This window comes from Acinonyx jubatus, chromosome B1 (assembly GCF_027475565.1).
Source record: "Acinonyx jubatus isolate Ajub_Pintada_27869175 chromosome B1, VMU_Ajub_asm_v1.0, whole genome shotgun sequence".
Classification (NCBI taxonomy): Eukaryota; Metazoa; Chordata; class Mammalia; order Carnivora; family Felidae; genus Acinonyx; species Acinonyx jubatus.
Genome location: NC_069382.1, coordinates 196,226,313 through 196,251,285, shown reverse-complemented (window position 1 = coordinate 196,251,285; position 24,973 = coordinate 196,226,313). Strand labels below are relative to the sequence as shown.

The following is a 24,973-nucleotide window of genomic DNA, read 5'->3' as shown; positions in this document are numbered from 1 at the left end:
ACTCATGCAGAGATGACCGTCCAGCCACACCAACAGCTGGGCTGAGAGTGGGTTTGCAGCGTGCCTCAGCCACCTCTCTCTCTCTCTCTCTCTCTCTCTCTCTCTCCCTCCTAGAGCAGGGTACCTGGACGAGGACCAGATGGAGGCCCTGTTGGAGCGCACCCAGACGGAAGTCTTTTCCATCAAACAGAAGCTGGACAATGACTTGAAGCAGGAGAAGAAGAAGCTGCACCAGAAATTAATCCTTAAGAGAAGGCGAGAGATACTGCAAAAGGTATGTAAGGACTCGCGCCCTTGACGCTTTGTGTGACCTTCCCGAGCCCTCGCGGGGCGCTGGGCACCCAGAGTGCGGCCGAGGATCTCCCAGAGCCACGTGCCGTGCCTGGCGGAGACTCACTAGAACGCAGTGTCCGGAAGGTCCTGCAGGTGCCGTCCAGCCTGGGCAGAGCAGAGAGTCCTGCTGTGTTGGTCCCGTCCACCGGGGCCGGGAGTGAGGGCAGGGGGAGTAAAGAGTGAGCGATGGGAACCCTCGCGCTCACTGAGGGCTTGCTCAGCCCTGTGCTAAGTTTGCTGCAGGAGATGTCTCACTGAGTCCCTACATTAACCCTGTGAGGTCAGTACTAGCGCTCGCTCCTTTTGTTTTTGTGTTAGTTTTATTTTTTTACATTTGTTTTAATGTTTATTTTTGAGAGAGAGAGAGAGACAGACAGAGTGCGAATGGGGGAGGAGCACAGAGAGAGGGCGACACAGAATCCGAAGCAGGCTCCAGGCTCCGAGCTGCCAGCACAGAGCCCGACGCGGGGCTCGAACCCATGAACTGAGAACCATGAACCTGAGCCAAAGTCGGACGCTCAACCCACTGGGCCACCCAGGCGCCCCTGGTTTTGCTTTTTTAATGAGAACACGGAAGGTGAGAGAGCCTAAGTGTGGCAGCTCGAGCTGACCGGGGGCTTGTGAAGGACTGACACTCATACCTCGCGGCTCCGGAGGCTGAAAGCCTGAGCTCAGGGTGGGGCTCGAACTCTCGAGGATCCTGGTGTGGGCTGCGGACAGCCGATTCTTCTCTGGGTCTGCCCACGGTGGGAGCCCTGTGGGGTCTCCTTTGTGAGGGCACGACTCCATCCACGAGGGCTCCACCCTCGTGATCCCGGCACCTCCCAAAGACCCCGCCTCCGAAGGCCGTCACATCAGGTGTTAGGTTTGAACGCACCAGTGCCCGAAGGGATGTGCACGTTCGGGTCATAACGCTCAGTGGTGTGGCCACGGCGAGATACCCAGTAAGTGGCAGACATGGGGCTGAACTGAGGCCCGTGTGACTTAGGGCCTACGCTTTATCCTCATCACTAACCTCCTCTGATCTTTGCCCACCTTGGGAGAGGCGAGACCCACAGGCAGATGTGAAAATGCCTCCCGACGGGCTCACCTCACCCGTACACTGAGTCCGGAAGCACCAATGTGCTCGATGCGCAGGAGGCCGGGATGGACGCTGGAGGTGGTGGGTGGGCGTTGTGTTCAAAGGGAGGCGAGAGTGCACTCTGCTGTGACCAGCTAGACAGGGTGAGGGCAGGGGGTGGAGGGGGCTCCCCGGGGAGGGCGCCTTGCACCAGGCCGATGGGGAGCCCTGAAGGGTTTTCAGACAGAGAGGGACATAATCGGATGTGGGATTTAGGAAGCCCACCTAGGAGCACCCTGTGGGGGAGAGACGGTGGAGCCTGGAGGGACGGACCCACGAGAGGCTTGGGCAGGTGGGAGCTGACCGGGGCCTACGCAGTGTCCCCGAGCACGGTGGGTGGGGACAGATTCAGAGCATTTCTGGGGCATACGGGGTGACACCTAGTATCGTCTGGTCCCGTTCTGGAGGGAGGGAAGGGGTTGCAGACCAACTTCGTAATTTGATCACTGGAAACCCTGCTTTTCATGATCAAGTTTTGGCCCCAACGTCAAGTGCTAATTTTCTCCTTGACCGCTCAACTCCACCCCATCCTTGACCGTTGCCTCATGCGTCTCCACTGGCTTGAGGATGAAATCAGTGGGGCCCAAGGCCACCTTTCTCTGATGGTCTGGCCTGATTTTGGGTTAGGATCTGGAAGGGTGGACGGGCTCCAGGGACTCCAGCAGGCCTCCGTGAATATCGTTTCTGGACCGTCCCGTGTCCTCACAGAACAGAACAGAGACTGTCTGCAGGTGCTGTGATAAGTCCCAGCAGGACGGACATCTTTCTGCTTGTCCGCTCGCCCTCCACCACAGGGCCCTCACCCCTCCCGCTCTCTCCCCAGGGATGTGCTTTTGCCACATTTTTTTTTTTTGGTTTTTAATTTCTTTTTAATGTTTTTATTTATTTTCGAGACAGAGAGAGACAGAGCATGAGTGGGGGAGGGGCAGAGAGAGAGAGGGAGACACAGAATCCGAAGCAGGCTCCAGGCTCCGAGCTGTCGGCACGGAGCCCGACGCGGGGCTTGAACCCATGGACCCTGAGATCGTGACCTGAGCCGAAGTCGGACGCTCACCGACTGAGCCACCCAGGCGCCCCAACATCTTTTTTTTAAGTTTATTTATTTTGAGAGAGACAGGGACAGTGCGAGTAGGAGAGGGGCAGAGAGAGAGAGATAGAGACAGAGAGACAGAGAGAATCCCAAGCAGGCTCCTGCCATCAGCACAGAGCATGACGTGGGGCTCAATCCCACGAACTGTGAGATGATGACCTGATCTGAAATCGAGAGTCAGACGCTTAACCGACCAAGCCACCCGGGCACCCCTTCTCTCCTCGCATCTTAACCCGACTGAAGTGTGACCTCTTCCCTCGGGTCCCACTCGGATCTCTTGCCTTGAAGGCCTCCCCTGACCTCCTCACGTAAGTTGTCTGTCCTGGGTCTCAGGGTGTTTTTTTTCCCGTTACCCCATCCGGAGCTGGGGTTCCCGTGTGCCTGGGACATGGTGAGGGTAATAGACACTCCCTGTCGTGAGCTCTGCAGTAGGCACTCCTCTGAGTCCTACACATGGTGAAGCAACTCACTGAATCCTCACAAATGCTGTGGGAGATACATCCTGCTCTTGCCCCCATTTCGCAGATGAGGATATTGGAGGCACAGAGAGGACTAGACGTTCTCTTTGGGTCACTCCTCTTGGCCATGGAGGTGCCAGGATGGGAACCCAGGTGGTCTGCCTCGTGGGCTTTACCTACTCAATAATAAGCCTTGGGGCTCATTCGATGAAGCGTCCGACTTCCGCTCAGGTCATCAGCTCACAGCTCATGGCTTCGAGCCCCGCGTCAGGCTCTGTGCGGACAGCTCGGCCTGGAGCCTGCTTTGGAGTCTGTGTCTCCCTCTCTCTCTGCCCGTCCCCCTGCTTGCTTTCTGTCTCTCAAAAAAAGAAACATTAAAAATTAAAATTAAAAAATGATAATACAAGCCTTGAACAAATGAAGCTCTCACTATATTTTGGGTTACTCTCTTTTTAAAAATTTTGTTTAATGTTTATTTATTTTTGAGAGAGAGAGAGGGAGACTGAGCAGGAGTGGGGGAAGGGCAGAGAGAGGGAGACACAGAATCCGAAGTGGGCTCCAGGCTCCGAGCTGTCAGCACAGAGCCCGATGTGAGGCTTGAACCCACGAACCCTGAGATCATGACCTGAGCCGAAGTCGGACGCTCAACCGACTGAGCCACGCGGGCGCCCCTAGTTTGGGTTCCTTTCTTGAGGCTAGTTTTCCAAGCGTGGTCGTCGGGAAAGGACCTGTCAGCGTCCTGTGCCTCCTGCAGCCGGTTTGCACGGGATCCCCCAGGGGGCTGTGCGCACGGACCCTGCCCTCACTTAGCTCTCCTGCCTGAAACCCCCGCAGCACAAGGACCAGCGGAAGGAGCTGCTGTCCGTCGGGGAGGCCCTGCGAGCCGCTGAGGACGCCGGCCAGTTCCTGGGCCGCTGGGGGAGCCTGCTGGCGGAGCACAGCGCCGCGCTGGAGGCGCTACAGGAGCGCCTGGACCAGGCCGCCCTGGAGGACCTCAGGGCCCTGACCCTGTCGCTGTCCGAGAAGGCCACCGAGGAGCTGCGGCGGCTGCAGAGCTCGGGGGTGGCCCAGGAGCTGCTCAAGCACGGCGTGCCCTGGCTCTTCCTGCAGCAGATCCTGGAAGAGCACGGCCGGGAGCTGGCCGCCCGGGCCCGGCAGCTCGAGGCCGAGGAGAGGGACAGGGACCAGGAGGGCGTCCAGAGCGTGAGGCAGAGACTGAAGGACGACGCCCCGGAGGCCTCCACGGAGGAGCAGGCGGAGCTGAGACGCTGGGAGCACCTGATCTTCGCGTGAGTGCCCTGCGAGCCCTCCCCCTCCTCCACCCCCCCGCAAGAGGGGTCCCGCCCGTGATCGTGGGGACAGCGGGCACTGCATAGACGGGAGCGGGGACGGCAGTTCCTTAGTCACAAGGACCGGCGGCCCAGGGGACGGGGTCACCCAGGGCCGCAGCCGGGGCCAGTGAGAGGCAGGCTTTGTAGCAAGAAGAGGGTGAGGTTCCCATGGAGGGAGGTGACTGGTGGCGAACAGGACCCTCCCCTCTCTGCTCCCAGGGACAAGGCCCTTCGTCGGCCGACCTTCTTACCAAGGGGACCAGGCACAGCTCCTGCCCATGCAGGACATATCACATGTCGTTGCTCATTCGAGGCCATTCTGAGCCCGCCCGGTTTCACCAGATGTCAGCGACGTGCGATGTTGGCCCCTACTCTGAGGCCTTCCACGTCTCACTGTCTCTTCACCCGGCCCCTCCCTTCAGTCACCGATTCGGGCTATTTGATTTCATTCTTAATTCGAGAACCGTGTAATGACATCCGCCTGTGAGTAGGACGTACTGGGCCACAGCTGGCCACCACTTCTCATATAATAACTGGAAAACAGCAGATAAATGGCACCCCTCCTGTTTTTAAAGACGCAGGGGTGCTGTGGAAGTGATGAGGACCAGCCCAAGTCGCCTGCCTCAGGGGCCAGAGCGCCACGGCCCTTTGCTTCCCGGCAGTGTTTGACAGCTGTCTGCACAGACGGAGATGTGGTGTGGCCCAAATGGGGCACCTTTTGTGGTGTCAGAGAGACCAGCAAAGCGTTTGGCAGTTGTTGGGGGCTGGCCCATCAGATCGGAAAGAGAAGGAGCTCCAAACAAGGCCAGCGTGGGGCTTTAGAGAGGAGTGAAGTGTGGACCGCGCAGACCAGAAAGCCTGGATTTAAATCCCACCAGCTGAGTGTAGGAAAGTCACCTAACCAACTTGAGCCTCATTTCTCTTGCCTTAAGCGACAATAGTAAATCACTTAGGGTGCTGTCCGTAGCACATGATACTATCGCATCGGCAAAAGGTGAAGAGAATATTTTATAAGAAGGAGTCAGCGGTAGATGTTTCTAGGCTTGATTCAGTGGCTCAGTGATTCTGTCAGGGACCCAGTTCTCACCGTCTTTCTGCTCCACTGCCCTCCGTGTGCCTCCTTGGTCTTTGGGCTCATCCCCTCATGGTTTCAGGATGGCTGCTGCAGCTCCAGGTGTCACGCTCATTATCCCTTTTGAACATCTCAGGCATCAATCCTTCCGATACCACCGGTCACAAGCCCATGCCTAACCCACTCACCGGCAAGGAGAATGACACAGCCATGATTGTCGTAGACCAGAGGCAGTAAACGTTTGTTTAATGAACTAATGAACTTTACTGCGTTCCAATAAAACTTCATTAACAAAAACAGGCAGGGGGCTGGACTTGGTCCACAGGCCGTAGTTTGCCAGTCCCTGCCTTAGACCAGTTGCAGAAGCCCCACCCTGGGGCTGTGAGGGTTATGTAGGGTAGCCCCTCCAAACAAAAGCTGAGCTGACAAGGGGCAAGGTAGTGGCCCCGGGTTAGGTCGTCAACCACATCTAACAAGATGCCACCTTCACGGCATCGATGAGGGAGTCCATGGGTTAATATATTTAAATCCTTTAACACAACCCTTGATCTGCAGGAAGCGGAAAATGAGTAGTAGCTTTACCTCTAATATTCCTGTGCTGGAAGAGCTCAGATTATCGGGAGAGCAGACACAGAGAGAGGCGATCATTGACAGACGATGCCCAGGCAGGTAACCATACGGGGCACCCTGCAGGATCCAGATCTTTGCCAGGCTCCGAGGGAGGTATGCTCTGTGCGCCCACCACCGGCCTGGCACTGGGAGCCAGAGACGAGCGGGCGTGGGCCCCCGGTGCCTTGCGGTGAGGGGGCACGAGCAGGGATGGGGCAGCTTGACAGAAGTCGTGGTCCTTATCTGGGGGTGAAACGGAGAGACCGGTGTGGCCGGTGTGAAGGAACAAAGTTAAAAATCAGCAGCGCGGGAGGAAAGAACAATTTCCACCCTCCACTGGGTCCATTTATTTCCAGTAATGAAGTAACCGTTTGCCTGTATGAACGTGATTGTGCCCATCTGGCAGGAACGGAGAGCCTCTTTTCCTCTTAACAAATGGACCTACCAATCCATATTCCTTAAAGTTGCCTTTCCTTTCAACAAACCAACCAGCTGGCCCAGAAATTTAAGCAAATAAGCAAACCCAAACAATCCATCCGAGCAAATAAACAAAACTCAACCCCATTTAGGATACTTTTCTTGGTATAGACGCTTCACCGTCTGAGCTGATTCTTAGGCACAACTTAATTCTGAATCCAGAGCTCTGACTGTTGGAAGTTGTTGCACGGACAGGAGGGTGGAGGGGGTGTTGTGGGTCGGGGGTGGCGGAGGCCGGAGGGGAACGAGTCCTTTTCAGCATATCGGGTCAGCCCGTCTGTGTCCCCCCTCTGCTGGGCCGGCAGGCTGCGCACTGGGCATCGGTGGTCCCTCCCACCTGCCCCCCTGTTGATGGGCATGGGACGGAGGGCATCTTCCTGCCAATGCCCGTCCTTCCTTGGCAGTTACCTCTCGTGGAATGGGATCTGTCCGGCTTCCACCATTTCGTGCCTCCTCCTACGCAGTGCTGGTGCCCGGGACTGACCTCACCACCAGGGAGAACGGGTCCCCGGGTGTCTACAAGGAGTACAACCTCTCAGTTCTTCCCCATCTCTGCTTTATGGTTCTCATGTATTTCCCAGTCTTTGTTAGCGTCTGTTTTCTTGGACACACAAGACGCCGTCTCCTCTCCAAGCCGGTAAAAAGCAGACCCTTACGCACCACTTCCTGGTCCCACGAATTGTTCTCGGTGATTCACTCTGTATTCCCCCAGAGTCCCTTCGCACGCTGCAACCCGCTTTGGACTCTTCGAGGCGTATAAATTAGACCTGACATCCCCATTACCAGATGGCCGTTGCCTTCAACATCATGTGGATCCATTTTGTGGAGAGTATGACCAAAGCTGCCTCTGGTTTAGTCATTCACCAGGAAAAGAGAATTCTCACCTTGCTGTCTGAAAACGCTTTATCATTTTTCTAAGGGTCGAGGAGGGTCGATGCACACGATACACATGTGTTTGTCTACTTTGCTTATTCAAGATTCCAAAAGGTTGCAGCCTTTATTACTGAGGCATTCTGAAAAAATGGCTTTGCACCGTCGTCTTAAAACACATTTTTAGAAACTTTCTGATTTCAAGCAGGATGGAGTTGCTGTAAACCTGGTTGGGTAAAGTAGGAATTAACAAGGATGTGCTTTTTTTTTTTTTTTTGCCAGGGAAAGCATGTCTTTGAGACTTCTTTCCTGAGCTCCTGCCTTCATTTTAAACTCCTTTAGGGCACAGATCCTCCCTGTCTCCTGTGTTTCCGTCTTATCTTTTTGCCTACACAGCAGAGCATTAAGGCCGGGCCACCCCGGGGCCGATGGGCTTGAGGATGGGCAAGAATCGTGACTCAGAGTCATTTCAAGATTACTTTCACTTTGGATCCCGCGTGCCCCGCAAACACAGTGGGGAAAAGGTTCTCCAGGGGGTAAGGTACCAAGGAGCAGCTGGCAGCTTCCTGGCAATCTTTTATTTTTATTATTATTTTTTAACGTTTATTCATTTTTGAGACAGAGAGACAGAGCGTGAGCTGGGGAAGGGCAGAGAGAGAGGGAGACACAGAACCCGAAGCAGGCTCCAGGCTCTGAGCTGTCAGCACACAGCCCAATGAGGGGCCTGAACTCACGAACTGTGAGATCATGACTTGAGCCGAAGTCGGACGCTTAACCGACTGAGCCACGTGGGCGCCCCTTCCTGGCATTCCTTTAAAAAAGTTGATGGACCCCATGAAGTGAGAAACCCAAGACAGGATGTCAAGACACGGGCCTGGGGCCTTCGCACTATTTCTGGCTGGAGGCCCACGTCAGCGGAAAGTCCTATTCTATTTCCAGAAGAGAACTTTCTAGCTGAGCTGCGGTCCCAGCCTCCCTCACTGAGCTTTGGGCGTGGTAGGGCCAGCCCCGGCCTCCCACGGTGGTCCTGCAGGTTTTTCTAAAGCAAGCACAGGGCATATTTTATGCAGCCCGTGTGGATTGCACATTACCGGAAGAAGCAAAGAAAGCCGCGGTTGTCAACAGAGAACGTTTGTCAGATGAACTAGTGAACAGACATGCATTGCCCGAAGCAGGAAGCAGAAGGGGACTCTCCCCCACTTGCTCGCTCCTGGCCCGGCAGGAACTTCTTCTGCACCGGGGTCCCCAGCAGACTTAGCCTCACATCTCCCCAGAGACGTGGGAAAGTGAGCTCGTGGTCTGTCTGCCCGGTGGAGTGGGCCATGGGCCTTGCCAGAAAGGAAGGGTGGGCACTTTCCTCGGCCTCCTCACCTGTAAACTGAGGATCAAGTTGCTGGAAGGACTGGCAGTGATGGAGGTAAATGGATCTTTCCTGCGGCTGCCACAGCAAAGTGTCTCAAACCGGGAGGGTATGCTTGGCTGCCTTGGAGGCTGGAAGTGTGAAGTCAAGGCGTCAGCAGGGCCAGACTCCCTCTGAGGACACGAGGACAGAGTCTGTTCCTGGTTTCTCTCAGCTTCTGGTGATGCCACTGCCCTTGGCATCTGTCAGCTTTGTTCTGTCACTCCAGTCTCTGCCTCTGTGGTCCCCAGGCTTCCCCTGCGTATGTCTCTCTTCTCTTATGAGGACATCGGTCATGTTGGATTAAGGGCCCATCCTACTCCACTATGACCTCGTCTTACCCTACTTTCGCGTCGGCAGAAACCCCGTTTCCAAATAAGATCACGTTCACAGGTAGTGGGGATTGGGACTTGAGTATCTTTTGGGGGGACACACAGGTCAGCCTTCAGCAGGAGATCAGTCAGCACGTTCCCAGCATGGAACGGGTTTTCTCTGAGTGATGGCTGTCGGTCATCACCTCTTAAGACCCAGGGCAAGGCCCCGGCCTTCCTTTCCCCTCGTCCTCCTGAGCTGAGCTGGCCACCGCTTCTCCAGGCTGCTGGGACCTACTGCATGCTGCTGAGTGGGCTCAGTGGACGACGCTGCGTTTTCATGTGTTCCTAAAGCGAGAGCAGGCTCTGTCCCCGGTCAGGAGGGGCCGGAAGGTCTGCTGTGGCCCCGCAGACACCCTCACAGCCTCGTCCCACTGTAGCTTAGCTCCGGGACAGGGGAGTGTCCAGCACGAGATATACTCGGTGCTTGAGAGATCGCCGCGGAAGGAATGCGCCAATGAAGGCACAATGAGCCTTTCCAGGTGTGGATTGAACGCGTGCATTTTGCTGTCTGGATCCCCCCACCCCCGCCAGCCCCCCGGCCCGCTTCCTCCGCATAAGAACATCTCTGTTCTGGCTTTTCCAGGAAGCTCTGTTCCTCGGCCTTCTCCCAGTCTGAAGAGGAGCTGCTCAGGATGAGGCAGGAGGTTCACGGCTGCTTCGCCCAGATGGACAGGAGCCTGGCCCTCCCCAAAATCCGGGCCCGCGTCCTGCTGCAGCAGTTTCAGACCGCCTGGCGAGAAGCAGAGTTCCAGAAGTTGGACCAGGCGCTGGCTGCCCCTGAGATGCAGGTGAGAGTGATGCCCGGCGGCTCCTTGGTGGCGGACGTGGGGCGTCTCTCAGCCCCCGACGCCCCCCACCGGGTTCATCCCACGTCGCTCTCCTCTGCAGCCGTGTCGGCATCCGGCTACTCGTAGCACCGCCAAGCTCGTCCTGACCTTACGGTGCCCGGCCCAGACCCACTCGCCCGGGCCCTGCACCGCAGCCGCTCAAGGCTCACACCTGCTCCCTCCTTCTGGGCGTGGCTCCGGACAGATGGGCACCACCTGGCCTGAGACGCGCTCCCCCAGCCACACATAGTGACCCGCTCGGGGTACAAAAGGCTGGCCCCTTCCATAAGTGGCATAAGGAGGATGCTTAGCTCAGGTGGGGTCAGGGAAGGAGAACCCCCCACGCTCGACCTTGTAGCGTGATGATGGGCAGCTGCCTTTTGGGGGCACCTGTTGTGTGCCTCGAAGATAGACTGCTCTTGGAGGCCATGTTTGCCCCAGAGCCCCCCCCCCCCCCCCCCCCCACGGAGCCATCAAGGCTACACCTTACCTGAGAGCCCCACCCTTTGCCCTTCCTGACCTGGTCCCTCACTGCCTACATGCTCCCGGCTCCTCTGTCAGGAAACCAAGGTCTCCCCATCCCCATCTCTGGCTCTGCCGCTGGGGAACCCAGCCCAAGACGAGACCTTTGAACTTGCTGTTTCTTCTGCCAGGAACACGCCTCCCCCAGAACCTCGAAGGTCCAGCCCTTTGTGATCCGTTTGCATCCCAGCTCAGACACCCACCCTGAGCACCCGTCCAGAAGAACCCCCTCCCCAGGCATTCCTCACGTGGCTATGGTCCGTGACTCCACATAATCGGCCACTGCCTGAGACGCCCTGGTTTCTCAGCCCTGCGCCCTGCCTGCGTCCCCACCGCAGACAAGCTCTCTAACCCCTTCACCACTCCGTCCCCACCACCTAGAAAGTGCCTGGCGCACAGTAGGCGTGCAGTTCATTTGACTGAGCCAGCCAATCACCAGGTGAACACAAGAGGTCAATCTTCTCTTGAGGCGATGCTGTGTTGAGATTCAAAACCTATTCAAAGCGCTTAAGCCGACACTGTCTCCTGCAAGTTCACGGCAATGCCAGGAGGCAGGTTTCCAAGCTCACTTTCCAGAAGAGAAAACCACCCAGCAAAGGAAAAGTGAGTTGACTGAGGCAGGCAGGAGGTGGGAGAACTGGGCTTGGGCTGGTTTTTCCTGACTTTAAACCCACTGCTTTTTCTTTACGGGAAGAAAAAAATGAAAACAACAAAAAAATCAGACATATCCTCACTGAGTAAAAAGCAGTACAACGCAGAAACAGCTTGGAAGGTTTCATATTCTTTCACATTAAAAAAAAAGGTTTTTTTCTTTCCTTTCTATTTCTTTTCTTAGAAGGGTACAGGATACATAAGATGATGGTAGTTAGAGAGTAAGGAACAAATGATCAAAGTGTTCCCCCCCCCCCCCCAAGTTTTGGAACAGCGACTAAACATATTTCCACGTAAGTGAAGCAAGGTGTGTTTCCCCTGCTTTTGGGCTGACCAAGGGCCAATGCTGGCAGGAATTAAGTTTTGGATTCTAAAGTTGCTCAAGGTGCTGGGTTTGGAGACAGAGGTGGCCCTGCGTCCTGCCTCCGAGGGGCAGAGGCCCCGCCCGTGAAGCGTGCTCCTCGATCCCCTGCGAGAAATGCACACACAGGCTGGTGGCTGCGGTTGGCTGAGCCCGACTCCCGTCACGAGGACGGTCCTGGGAAAGCAGAGGGGCCGGTGGTGGAGGACTCTGCTGGTGCCAGCGGCGAGAGCTGCTTTCTGTATCTTCACAAGCACAGGGACACCTCTTCTGTCGAGTCCCCTGCCCAGAGAGGCTGCCGGACCCGGGTCCCACGGCTGGGAGGAGGGGCATTGGGTTGGTTGTGCGGCCTGACCTCAACGCTTTGGCTGTGCCCTCCGGAGCCCCTTTTCTGCCTTTGGTGGACCAAAGGCCCACGCACTGAGCTTGTTCAGGAAAATGTCCATCTTCCCCCCCTCTGCCGGCCTCAGACACCTGGGCAGGTGCATATGCTGCGGGAGCTCCTCTCGGCTTTGGGAGACAAGGAGGGGGGGCGCTGTGCAAACCCACTGGCAGTCACTCCCCTGCCCGTGCTTTCTCCTGCCCGCTCTAGCAACAGTCCAAGGCAAGAAAGCCGCGCTCCAAGAGTAAAAGCAAGACAGACCTTCTGAGGAAGTGCATCGAAGATAAAATTCAGCTCTTTGAGGAGCAAGCCCCCGAAGACCTGGTTGAAAAGGTCAGTCCTCCTGCCTCCTCTGTTGCTCTCACCGCACACACGGGGCCGATGCCACCCAGTTCCCAGCACACACGGAGTCCCCGGGGGCCCTCGCTGCCCGTCTCTGTTCCGCCGTGGTCCCGCAGCTGGGACCCAGCCCTGCCCCTCAGGCCCTTCCGCCCATCCTGCCTGGAACTCTCCTCCCTCCCCGCCCGGTCTCTGGTTCCATCTCTGCTTCGTCCTTCGGGCCCCACGTCTCAGCTGCTGCCGCGGTGGCCGCCGTCGCTGTGCCTGGCTCTGCGCCCAGGCGTTCGCACGTGTTATACTTTACGTCCCTGCGTGTACCACGCACAAACATGCGGTGCCTTCCGCGTTCTTCCCTGCTCCTGGATGAACCCTGCCGCCTTCCCTTACCCGGAGAGATGAACCTTGTCTTTGGCCCTCCTGAGGCACCGCCTCTGTCCTCAGGTGTCCCCTCCCCTAAGAAGCCTGATCGGATCACCCGGTTCTTCCCCCTGCTTCCTCCTTTCTTATCCTGACACGTACCCCACTGCGCGTTCACTGCGCTGGGACCCTGAGGCGGCATGATGCAGTGGCTCGGGTGTGGTGTCGACAAACTCTAGGACTTCAGTGGCGACGGTCCGTCCTGGCCTCACTCTCGTGGTTGGGGGAGACGGACAGAAAGCACTTAAAACCACAGGCCCTGATCAGTGCCGTTAGGACGCAAAGGAGGTGATGCGACAGTGACCAGACGGGGCTGGGGGGAAGTGAGACCCACCAGAGGCGGCCGAGTCAGGTCAGGTCTCTCTGGGGAGGTGACGCTTAAGAGTTGACACTGTGCCTTCGCTGCCTGGGTGCCGCCGTGTCCCCAGCGCCCCTCGCAAAGGGTGGGTTCCTGCGAGGAGGGGTTCAGTGGGTGGGTCTATCAGACCATCTCTGAGCGGCCGTTTTCTTCCTACCTCCTGTCCGTGTCCTTGTCTAGGTGTATTTAGTGCAGGTGTATCTTTCAGATCGCAAAAGCATAACCTGGCCGGGAGCCGCAGAGCCCGCACAGGGTGAGAGGTCAGTGGCTCCTTCTAGGGGTGACCAGGCTGGGATGTCTCAAGGGACACAGGAGGCAGCACCCTGTTCCCACCCAGGTTCTCTGCGAACCCGAGAGGTAGGACGAAGACTGAGGCGGGTAGAGGCGAAAACGTCAGCGTCCCCGTTGCTAAAGGCTAGCACTGAAGATGGAAATTAGTGTGAGAGCCAGATGGGCTTGCTGAGCGGCTACCTGGTCACAGGCTTCCCTGGGGCTCTCCGGGTGGCCTTCCTGGAGGAGGTGAACACGAGGGCAGCTCTCAGGCAGAGCTAGCCCGCCGGGTGGGTTGTGGTTGTAGTTCACCAAGGAGCAGCAGAGGAGAGGGGTGCTGAGGGGCAGCCTGGGGGCCCAGTGGGGCATTTCCTCCAACACGGGCCAGTTCGCGACCCAAACACATCAGGCTCGAGGTGGATGTCGCTGCGGAAGGAAAACTTGAGGTTTGTTTTGGCAGGGAGAGTGGGTGGCCTGAACCACGGCCAAGGACATGGTGCAGGTTCAGGGGAGCCCAGAGGATTGGCAGCCCTGTGAAAAGGCTGCTTTGTGGGAGCACAGGGTGTCCCAAGGGTAGGACAGCCGGCCACGGTGGAGGGTCTCACGTGCCAAGCTGAGAAGGTGAGCGGAACCTCGCCGGTCCCGTCGACGGAGGAGAGGGACAGGCTGGATGACTACTGGGTGGCCGTGAGTGGTGACAGATGACATCCTGTCCCGCGGTTCCCTGAGCCAGACTCTGCAGCCCGCCCTGCCCTGAGCTCACCTCCATCGTTTCCGTGTGAGTCGCGCATTTGTCCTGAGATCCAGCCAGGCCCTTCGCGTGTGTGGAAGACGCAGCCCTCTGCCCCACTCTGGACGATCGCTGGCATTTCCAAGGGCAGTTTACATTTCATGTTTGTCCTGTGCACTGATTTAAGAACTTAACTCCCTTCTTGAGATACACTAACCCTCCAGTAAGAATAGTGCTCATTTATTTTGTTTGCCTTTGAATGCCTGCGTCTCTGGGTACCCTACTCAGGACTTTCTGTATACATATATGTTGCTTATACGTGACGGGCATAATTAAAAATAGATCTACCCTATGACCCAGCAATAGCACTGCTAGGAATCTACGCAAGGGACACAGGAGTGCTGATGCATAGGGGCACTTGTACCCCAATGTTTATAGCAGCACTCTCAACAATAGGCAAATTATGGAAAGAGCCTAAATGTCCATCAGCTGACGAATGGATAAAGAAATTGTGGTTTGTATACACAATGGAATACTACGTGGCAATGAGAAAGAATGCAATCTGGCCTTTTGTAGCAACGTGGATGAACTGGAGAGTGTGATGCTAAGTGAAATAAGTCAGGCAGAGAAAGACAGAGACCATATGTTTTCACTCTTATGTGGATCCTGAGAAACCTAACAGAAGACCATGGGGGAGGGGAAGGGGAAAGAGTTAGAGAGGGAGAGAGCCAAACCATAAGAGGCTCTTAAACAACTGAGAATAAACTGAGGGTTGATGGGGGGTGGGGGGGAGGGGAAAGTGGGTGACAGGCATTGAGGAGGGCACCTGTTGGTGAGCACTGGGTGTTGTATGGAAACCAATTTGAGGATAAATTTCATATTAAAAAATAAAATAAAATAATTAAAAATACATATAATACAAATCAGGCACACGCTTTATGGATAGGTAAGAGCTAAGCCATCTGAGAGCTAGGTGCTCGTGCATTTGGGCACCCCACGTCCCGTAGAAGAAGCCCCACGAGTGTCCAGGGACGGGGGACGGGAGGGGGGTGGGGCTCCAGCTTCTGAACCTCCGGCCCCTCGCCCTGGTGCTGCCTCTGCGTCGAAGGCCCTGGTCAGGATTGACGGGGAATATTCTCACCGGATGTGGTTACCTCCCGCGGTTGTTCAGTGTGGGACAGACACGCCTCGGCTCCCGCATCTGTCACATGAGGATTGGGACAATCAGAACCTAGTAGCAACGGGGTCATTGGGAGGAGCAAACGGACAGAAAGGTACTTCCTAGCTCTGAGGGGGCTACAGTGCTGGCTTTGCCCGATGATGCAGCAGCCCCGTGTGTGTGCGCCAGAACCCAGAGAAAGGCAGGAGGCCTTTGTCAGCTGTAACCTTTTAATGACAGGCCATCCTCACAACCGGCCACCTCACTGTGGCAAGTGCCGATAGAATGCGCGCTCTCAAGCCAACGGCTTTGACGTTCCTCCCGACATCGATCGGCCACGCGTCTTTTAGCACCGGAGCCAGAATTGTTCAGATTTTCCATCTGCAGGGTAATTTCGGATGGAGATGACAGCCCTCGGTCTGAGTGCCAGCAGCTGAGAGCGGTCTGATCGTGTTCCAGGACTGGGAAACCCCTCACAGCTCGTGCGGCTGGAAAGAGGGACTGGGTCAGAGACCCGTCACAAAGCCTCAGTCTGGCCGGCAGTGTGGGGTTCCCAAAGGGACCCTGGCTTCACTCGTTGGGGCTGCCAAGCACACTGGAGGCACCTGCTGGGTGCCCCCTTTCTTTGCTAGAATCCGAGACAGCGATCCCTGTAACCCTCAATCCCAGGTGGCTATGTGCCTCGTCTGGACGCTTCCACCTGAAGGGATTTGCCCAACGTCAGTGCATACTAGAGCTGGGGGTCGGATGAGGCACATCTGCCGTGTTGTGACCCAGCTGCGACAGCGAGGAGGTTCAGCCTCCCAAAGTGGCTCTCCCGTGCCCTGCCCGCATCCCCCTTGCCTTTCCTCCACTTCTTTCCCTGCCTTTTTCGTCTTTCTCCTATCCTTCTGTCTCCTTCCACTTCCTCCTTCGGAGATCGTCTTGTGGACTGCCTTCTCCGGGCCCGGCTGGTCTTGGTTTCTGCTCTTAAGATGTTCACAGCCTCAGGCGTGCGGCCACTTTGCGCACCAGCCATTTGGAGGTTCGCCTCCTGCTTTGAGATAGAAAACCCACCCCGCTGACCCGGGCTCCGCCGTGGGTGAGTGGCTGTTTGACTGGTTCACAGAGAGTAGTGTGAATGATGCAGGGAGACAGACAGACAGACGAGGATGGGCTTCCTGCCTGACCACTTTTCCTCTACAGCTGAGGAGCTAATGGATTGAGGAGTCTGCTCTGGTCACCGGCAGCTGCGGGAGGGGCTGGAGTGTGCCTGTGATCAGAAATGGGACTCAGGCAGCGACACCTGGGCCTTCTGATGGGGGTGGGGGGGGGGGTCACTGTAAGCTCACAGGTGCATCATTTTAAACCTGAAAGACTCTGGAGGGCATATACATTTTAGAATAAGTTAACCCAGTTCCTAAATAACTTTCTGTTGTGATGGCATGAAACTTACAGGTGAATTTGAGAATTGGCATTCCATCCCCCAGAAGGCAGAATGTTTCTTTTTTTATTTGGATCTTCTCTTAGGGTCTTGAAGAAGATTTGCAATTGTTTCTGTAAGTAGGGTGACCCTATATCTCAGTCTCTTGGGACGGTCCCAATGACCTTCCCGTTAGCTCCTTTTCACTCTCAACTTCGTGACAAACCATATGGTCACCTTAGATGAAAGGTATTTCTTTGTGCGATTTCTAGATACAATATAGGTTTGCTCGCAGTTGTGAATGGTAACCTGCCTTCTTCTTTTTTAACCTTTTATTTATTTTTATTTTTATTTTTTTGAGAGAGAGAGAGTATGTACGCATGCAAGCAGGGAAGGGGAGGAGGGAAAGGGAGGGAGAGAATCTTAAGCAGCCTCCACGCTCAACGCGGAGCCTGATGCGGGGCTTGATCCCACGACCCTGGAATCATGACCTGAGCTGAAATCAAGAGTCAGACAGACGCTCAACCGTCTGAGCCACCCAGGCCCCCCATGGTGACCTATTTTCAATTGTATTTTTGACATATTCAGTACTGGTGCAAAGAAACGTTACCAGTTTTTATTTATAAGTCTTTCCAGACTGTCTCTGTTCTATCTCTGGAGCCGGACATCGGGGTCCAAGTCCTAGCTTTGCCACTTGCCAGCTGTGTGACCTTGAACAAGTTTCTTAACTGTTCTGTGCCCTATTATACTCATCCTTCAAGGTGGATACTAGAAGCACCTGTCTTTTAGGATTCTTCTTGTGAGACTTCACCTGCTGCTTCTGTTGATTTTCTGCATAGTCAGTCACCATGTCGACAAACAATTGCAATTTCGTTGCTTCCCTTCCCAGCCTGTGCCTCATCGCTCTTTGTTATCAGTGTTTCCATGTCCTTGTCTGCCGGTTCCATCATCTCTCTTGTTTCCCCTGATGGATTTCCCCCCTGAGTTGTGGATCCCATTTTCCTGCGTCTTGGTGTGCATGGTAATTTTTGATTAGATGTTAGGCACGGTAGGTTTTACATGCTGGGTACCAGACTTTGTGGCATTTTCTTTAATAGTGTTGGCGTTTGGACATGTAGTTACATTGTTTAGGATTCGTTTTATCCCTTCAAGACATGCTTTTAAGTTTTGTTAGGTTGGAATTAAGAGCTGCCTTTAGTCAAGAGCTAATTTATCACTATTACTGAGGTACTACCCATCTCCCTGATGCCTGTGTGCTTTTCTCACTCAGGCTAATAGGAACACTGACTCTTCCCAGCTCTCTGTGGGCTCCAGAAATCGCTATGCCTCTTATTTCTGGTGGTTCTTTTCCTGATCTGGTACAGTTTGTTTGTTTTTTATCCCAAGCATGCCCAACGCTTAGCAAAAGCCTTGAGAACACCCCTGGAGGTCTCTGGAGTATTCTCTCTCTCTCTCTGTCTCTCTCTGCAGCTCCTCCTCTTTGGGACTCTGCCCTACAAATTCTAGACACAGTGACCTCCCAAACTCTGGTTTTCTTTTCTTAACCCGGTGCACCTGCTGGGCTTTCCCCAGGTCCCCATCCGATGGTGCACCCTAGGAACTGCATCCAAGCAGTAAGCTGGGGCAGCTGTGGGGCCACCTTGTCTATTTCCTTCCTCTCTGGTACCCCAGTTCTGCCCAGTATCTGAAAACTATGGCATCGTATATGGGATCTGGTTTTCTGGTGGTGGGAAAGTAAATCTGTTTTTGGTTCTTCCATCCTGGCCAGAAGTAGAAAATTTTGACCTATCCCTTCGTCATAGGTTTTGAATTTTACCCTATTTTTAAAAAGTTTTTTTCTGGGGCACCAGGGTGGCTCAGTCAGTTAAGCGTCCGACTTCAACTCAGGTCATGATCTCATGGTTCGCGAGTTTGAGCCCCGCGTCAGGCTCTGTGCTGACAGCTCAGAGCCTAGAGCCTGCTTGGGATTTTCTGTCTCCTCTCTCTCCCTCCCCCGCTCATACTCTGTCTGTATCTCTCTCTCTAAAAATAAATAAACATTAAAAAATCAAAAAAAAGTTTTGTTACTGATTTTCATTTTTTTTTTAATATTCTAGTTAAAGAATAAAGTATGTATGATAATGATGCTTTGGAATTTATCGTGGTTCCACTGCGGCTTTATAAAAGTCCTATTTTGAAAGATATTTCATTTGTCTTCGGAAAGGCTGGGTGTTTTCTGTTAGGTATGGAGAAGGAAGCCCTAAGAGGTAGGCAAAAGCCAGGACCTGGGAAGTCTGGAGGCTACACTAAGAAACCGAGCCTTTGAGGCAAAATTTAGTCACTTTGTAGAGAATATTTGGGGGGACATACTCACTTTTAATTCTGTATCGAGCCCCTCCTTTCCTGCCTGGTCTCTGCTCTCTTTGACTCTAGGGGATGTGGGCCTTGTCTTCGTCTGACCTGCTCTTTCCCTTGTGTTCATAGGGCTGAGCTAGAAGCTAAGCCTCCAGTCCCCGCTCCCATTAAGAAATTTCTCGATTTCTGTGAACTAAAAGGCCCCACGGCCAGACCCTCTGCAAGGCTAAGGGTCCACTGTGGGCTTGGTGGCTAGAGTCACCCTACAAGGGTCAGCTATGTCAGTCCCACTACCCTCTCCTGGAGGACAACCAAGGAGGGCTTCTCAGAGGTGGGTGCCTGATTGAGGAAGGGACATGCGAGATTCTTCCCTGACTTCCAGGAGACTCTGACCAGCTTGGTGCCATTGGTTGGATCTGTAGGACTGGAGGGCTGCCCCTCAAAATGTTGCCTGGCCAAGATTTTACCTGCTGAATGCCTTGGCCAGGACAGAGAATGTGTCTGTGCCTCCTGTCCCCATGCCTGGGCCAATCCACAGAGCAAGGTAAACTCATAGCACAAATTATGGGACTCATTTTTACTTTCCAGCTAGTAGAAATAGGTCAGTCTGTTTGTCTACATCTCTCTCTCTGTCTCTGTCTCTCTCTCTCTCCATATCTCTTTCTCTGTCCCACCTGCCTCTGCTTTTTACCCAACACTGAAGCTTGAAGACTTTCCCTATCAGTACATGAGAGTTCCCTCGTGGTGTTTTACAGCAGCTTAACATATCGTGGTGCATGTGACGCTTAAATGATGTAGCTGACGCTCAGCTCATAAGACATTTAGATTCTTTTCAACCGCTTGATATTTCAAACCATCTTGAACTCTGTTCGTATATCGTCTCACTCTGGTGAGACAATAATACTGGTAAGGGCAATAATTACTATTTCCATCTCATGGATGAGAATACTGAGACTCGGAAAGGTGGAGAGGCTTGTCCAAGGTCACGTCGCCGGCAGGTGCCCAAAGCACAGGACTCTTTTTTTTTCTTTTTAACCTTTATTCATTTTTGAGGGGGGGAAGGGGAAGAAAGAGGGGGACAGAGGATCTGAAGCAGGCTCCATGCTGACAGCACAGAGCCCGATGCGGGGCTGGAACTCACAAACCATGAGATCATGACCCGAGTCGAAGACGGACCTCAACCCACTGAGCCACCCAGGCGCCCCAAACCACAGGTCTCTCTGCCCATCCCTGTGTCGCTTTGGCAGATCCAGAAATGAGGGGGATGTTTCAGCTGATCTTCGATGTGTCTGCTGCTGTTCTGCAACACAGTTCATATAAATTTCTCATAAATCTCCTTTGCAGACACTTAGATGTGAAGGAAAATGACGTGACCGTGCCTCCTGCTCACCCATTATTTGTGGTCTTATTTGAAGGATGCTGTCCTCCACCTGAGTGATACCCATTCACCCAATCGTTGTGTGTCCACTGTTTCCGGGTTTCGTGACACGCACGTGTGCATAGTCCATTAGCAGCCCCTTCATTCAGGAGTGGGACTCACGCGCTGTGATCGCCCGTGCAGCCTGCTGTGTTTCTGCACCCGCCGCGCCAGTCATGCAGAGCTGGCCGGGACTTCTGTCAGGCACGCGTCTCCACACCCTGTCATCTCAGAAGTGACTAGAGCTCAAGCATGAAACTAATGTGCTCATTTTCCGATGACCTGACAAGGGAGAACGGTGACGGCACAGGTTCTTACGAAGCTTAGAAGAGAAGGTGCGTTGCCCGGGGAGGCGTTTTAGGAAGGGGAGAGAACATCCGCCCATCCAGCAAAGACTGGGAAATCTTGTACGTGGTTCCCTTTGCGTCTACTCAACCCCCGTCTTGTCCTTTGAGGCAGGCTCTGTCGAAGTCCTGTCCTGAAGCACGATTCTAAGGGAAGTTGCTTAGAATCTTCTTAGAATCCCACCATCCCCAGACAAAATCCAGATTCCTGAATGTGGCATTCAGGCCTCACAGGCTTCATTTTACCTTTCTAATCTGTTCCACTTCTGCCTTTCACTCACCAGTAGGTTACTAGCGTTATCTTTGGATGGCTTGAATGTAGTAACTTGTTTCTACATTGTCCATTTAAAAATTTTTACTTTGGGGGCACCTGGGTGGCTCAGTCGGTTGAGTGTCTGAATTCAGCTCAGGTCATGATCTCATGGTTCATGGGTTCAAGCCCCGCGTCAGGCTGTGTGCTGACAGCTCAGAGCCTGGAGCCTGCTTTGGACTCTGTGTGTGTGTCTCTCTCTACCCCTCCCCTGCTTGTGCTCTGTCTCTCTCTCTCAAAAATAAATAAATATTTTTTAAAAAGCTAAAGCTTTACTTTTCGTTTTTATAAAATGTAGGCATGCATTCTTTTAGAATCAAATAATTCTACAAGGTTTGTGCTGAACAAGGAGCCAACTCCCAGGAGCCACACACACATACATTTTCAAGTCCCAGAGGTAATGACCTCTAATTTTTTAGTTTGATCTTTTGGAATTTACCTCCGTATTTCCAAATAACATGCTTATCTTGCTATTTCTTGATTTCTCTACTTTGGGTATTATCTATTTTCTTTCTTTTTTTTTAATGTTTGTTTATTTTTAAGACAGAGGCAGAGCATGAGCAGGGGAGGGGCAGAGAGAGGAGACACAGAATGCAAAGCAGGCTCCAGGCTCCAGACTCCAAGTTGTCAGCACAGAGCCTGATGTGGGGCTCGAACTCATGAACCATGAGATCATGACCCGAGCAAAGTCAGAGCCACCCAGGCACCCCTGATGGAGGTGGGGGGGGTTGGTTATTTTATTTTGCATTTAAAGACATCACAGCCCCTAGAAAAAAACTACTTTTTTGAAATGCACTGAGTCAGAGACACGCATAAGGAGGCAGTTTAAACTTCCCATTTAAAATGAGAGTACCTAGCAGCATATTATTTTTAAAATGAATTTTTATTACTTTAGGTAGCCTGAATATTTAATGAAACCTGTCACAGAAATGCAAACCCGTATCCTTTCCCAGAGACTTTTTTAGACCAGGATGGAATCCCTCCCTGCAGGCACATGCTTATGGTGCTGGAATTAACAAAGTAAACTTTCCAAAGAAGAGAAAAGGATTTTGGAGAATCTTTCTTGTCTTAATTCCGCTGTCCACGTGGTTCGTGCAGCACACATGAAAAGCTTTACGCTGCCCCCACGTTTTAGGTTTGAATTTGCGTACAGAAAACTCAAGATCCCCTCATGGCCGCCTCACCCTGCCCTGCCCTTCTGCAGGAGACGCGGCTTTCAGGACATTTGGGCCACCACGCGTCCAAGGATGGGGCCGAAGGAGGCCGTTCGGAGGTCACGGTGACAGGAAATCTGAGCTCATGGCAGGTGTGGGAGAAGGGCACCGCTCCTCCCTTTCTGGGTCGCCTGCCCGTCACTCGTGTTTTTCCTCTCGAGGAACTCTCCGTAGGTTTGCCATAGCCCTTCCCACTTCCTCGGGGTGTGTAAATATGTCACCGTTTAATCAGACTGTGGCCTTTAAATATGTGCAGCCTCATCCCCAAAGGCAAGGGAATTAAAAGCAAAAATGAACTATTGGGACCTCATGAAGATAAAAAGCTTCTGCACAGCAAAGGGAACAACCCACAAAACTAAAAGGCAACCAACGGAATGGGAAAAGATAGTTGCAAATGACATATCGGACAAAGGGCTAGTATCCGAAATCTATAAAGAGCTCACCAAACTCCACACCCAAAAAACAAATAACCCAGTGAAGAAATGGGCAGAAAACATGAATAGACACTTCTCTAAAGAAGACATCCAGATGGCCAACAGGCACATGAAAAGATGCTCAACGTCACTCCTCATCAGGGAAATACAAATCAAAACCACACTGAGATACCACCTCACACCAGTCAGAGTGGCCAAAATGAACCAATCAGGAGACGATAGATGCTGGAGAGGCCGTGGAGAAACGGGAACCCTCTTGCACTGTTGGTGCGAATGCAAACTGGTGCAGCCGCTCTGGAAAACAGTGTGGAGGTTCCTCAAAAAATTAAAAATAGACCTACCCTATGACCCAGCAATAGCACTGCTAGGAATTTACCCAAGGGATACAGGAGTGCTGATGCATAGGGGCACTTGTACCCCAATGTTTATAGCAGCACTCTCAACAATAGCCAAATGATGGAAAGAGCCTAAATGTCCATCAACTGATGAATGGGTAAAGAAATTGTGGTTTATATACACAATGGAATACTACGTGGCAATGAGAAAGAATGAAATATGGCCTTTTGTAGCAACGTGGATGGAACTGGAGAGTGTGATGCTAAGTGAAATAAGCCATACAGAGAAAGACAGATACCATATGGTTTCACTCTTATGTGGATCCTGAGAAACTTAACAGAAACCCATGGGGGAGGGGAAGGAAAAAAAGAAGAAAAAGAGGTTAGAGTGGGAGAGAGCCAAAGCATAAGAGACTCTTAAAAGCTGAGAACAAACTGAGGGTTGATGGGGGGTGGAAGGGAGGGGAGGGTAGGTGATGGGCATTGAAGAGGGCATCTTTTGGGATGAGCACTGGGTGTTGTATGGAAACTAATTTGACAATAAATTTCATATAATAAAAAAATAAAAAATAAAAAATAAATATGTGCAGCCTATCATATGGCAATTATACCTCCGTAAAGCTTTAAAAAAAAAAACCCATGCGTGGGGAGGTATTATTCCCATTTTACAGATGAGGAAATAGAGTCATACGCAGCTGAATGAATTTGCCCAAGGTCACGAGCTAGTGAGTGACAGTAAGTGACAGAGCTGGAAACTACTCGGGCCTCTGGCTCTGGAGCCCTTGGCCCCCCTTCACCCCTGTGCCTACTTTGGTCCTCAGTTGGGAGCTCTTTCAGGGTCAGATTCTTGTCTCACTCATCTTTACCTCTTCTCTACCCCCGCCCCCTCTCCTAAGTGCATCACACATTCCTTTATATGATACCTACTTGGTGCTCAGTAATTAGTTTTTGGATTGATGAATGAAAGCATAAATGGGATGTTCTGTCTGCAGACTTGCAGTAAGAAAGTAGCTGTGGGAGAAAGGCATTTGCAGGAAGACTGCGAAGATCCTTGAAGCACGTTAGAGACCCTGCGTCCCCATGAAGAAGCCATCAGACACGGCTCTTGGGTCCCACTCTCCCGAGGCTTTGCCCAGTCTTGGAGGGACGTGGGGGCACCGCATGAACTGTGTGCACGCCTCAGGCTGGGTGTGACTGCCAGCCAACCCAGGAGGCCCAGGTGTGATCCGAAGTCACCATGGGAACCCATCAGTGGGCAGGTGACTGTCACCTGGTTGTCCACATTAGGGCAAGGTGGGGGTCTAGTAGCACCCTCTTGAGAACGAGGCTTCTTGCTCCCGTTTGAGCAGGGAAATGAACGTCTGTCTTCCAGACCAGCTCTGTCCGTCTGCCATACTTCTGTGCCTTCTTGCCTCTGGCCCCCCGATGTTTGTGGGCGTTGCCGTGAACCAGATATGCAGGTGCCTATACTGTGTATCTTTGCAGACCCTGCCTTCCGTTGGTGGCTCCTCTCCGTTCTCTGAGGCTGGTCAGAGTCCCTGCCTCTCCCAGAAGCGTTTGTAGGGCCCCCCCCCCCCAGACAGAAGTTTCTTCCCCAGCCAGCAAGCTGTCTGTTTGTTCCTTTGGGGGACTTCTTCCCTCTTCACCCCCATCAGACTTCTTCCCGAAGGTCAGGTTGTAGAGGTGAAATCTGCGCTTTTCAAACTGGGCCTTGTCTGCTTCCGAGGGACACATGGATGGACATGGTAGGGCTGTGCAGCCACGGGAGATCCGGGGTCGGCATCCTCCGCCGGCCCCCACATCACATAAGTATTCTTCCCTGTGTCAGCCACCCGAGGCCTCTCCGAACATAAACAGATGAATATTAAAAATAGGTTACATGAAGGGGCGCCCGGGTGGCTCAATCGGTTAAGCAACCGACTTCAGCTCGGGTCATGATCTCGCCGTCCGTGGGTTCGAGCCCCGCGTCGGGCTCTGTGCTGACAGCTCGAAGCCTGGAGCCTGCTTCGGATTCTGGGTCTCCCTCTCTCTCTG

General features: G+C 53.4%; 1 protein-coding gene across 8 annotated transcripts in view; it reads left to right on the top strand.

Moving 5' to 3' along the window:
- The window catches only part of EVC2 (EvC ciliary complex subunit 2), a 132,030-nt gene that overhangs the window by 84,768 nt on the left and 22,289 nt on the right, over window positions 1–24,973 (top strand). For all 8 annotated transcript variants that reach the window (XM_027033388.2, XM_027033446.2, XM_053217587.1 and 5 more), the window contains 4 exons: window positions 115–274; window positions 3,836–4,290; window positions 9,717–9,921; window positions 12,087–12,209. In XM_027033388.2, the coding sequence (XP_026889189.1) occupies window positions 115–274; window positions 3,836–4,290; window positions 9,717–9,921; window positions 12,087–12,209 (943 nt within the window). The remainder of the gene's footprint in view (window positions 1–114; window positions 275–3,835; window positions 4,291–9,716; window positions 9,922–12,086; window positions 12,210–24,973) is intronic.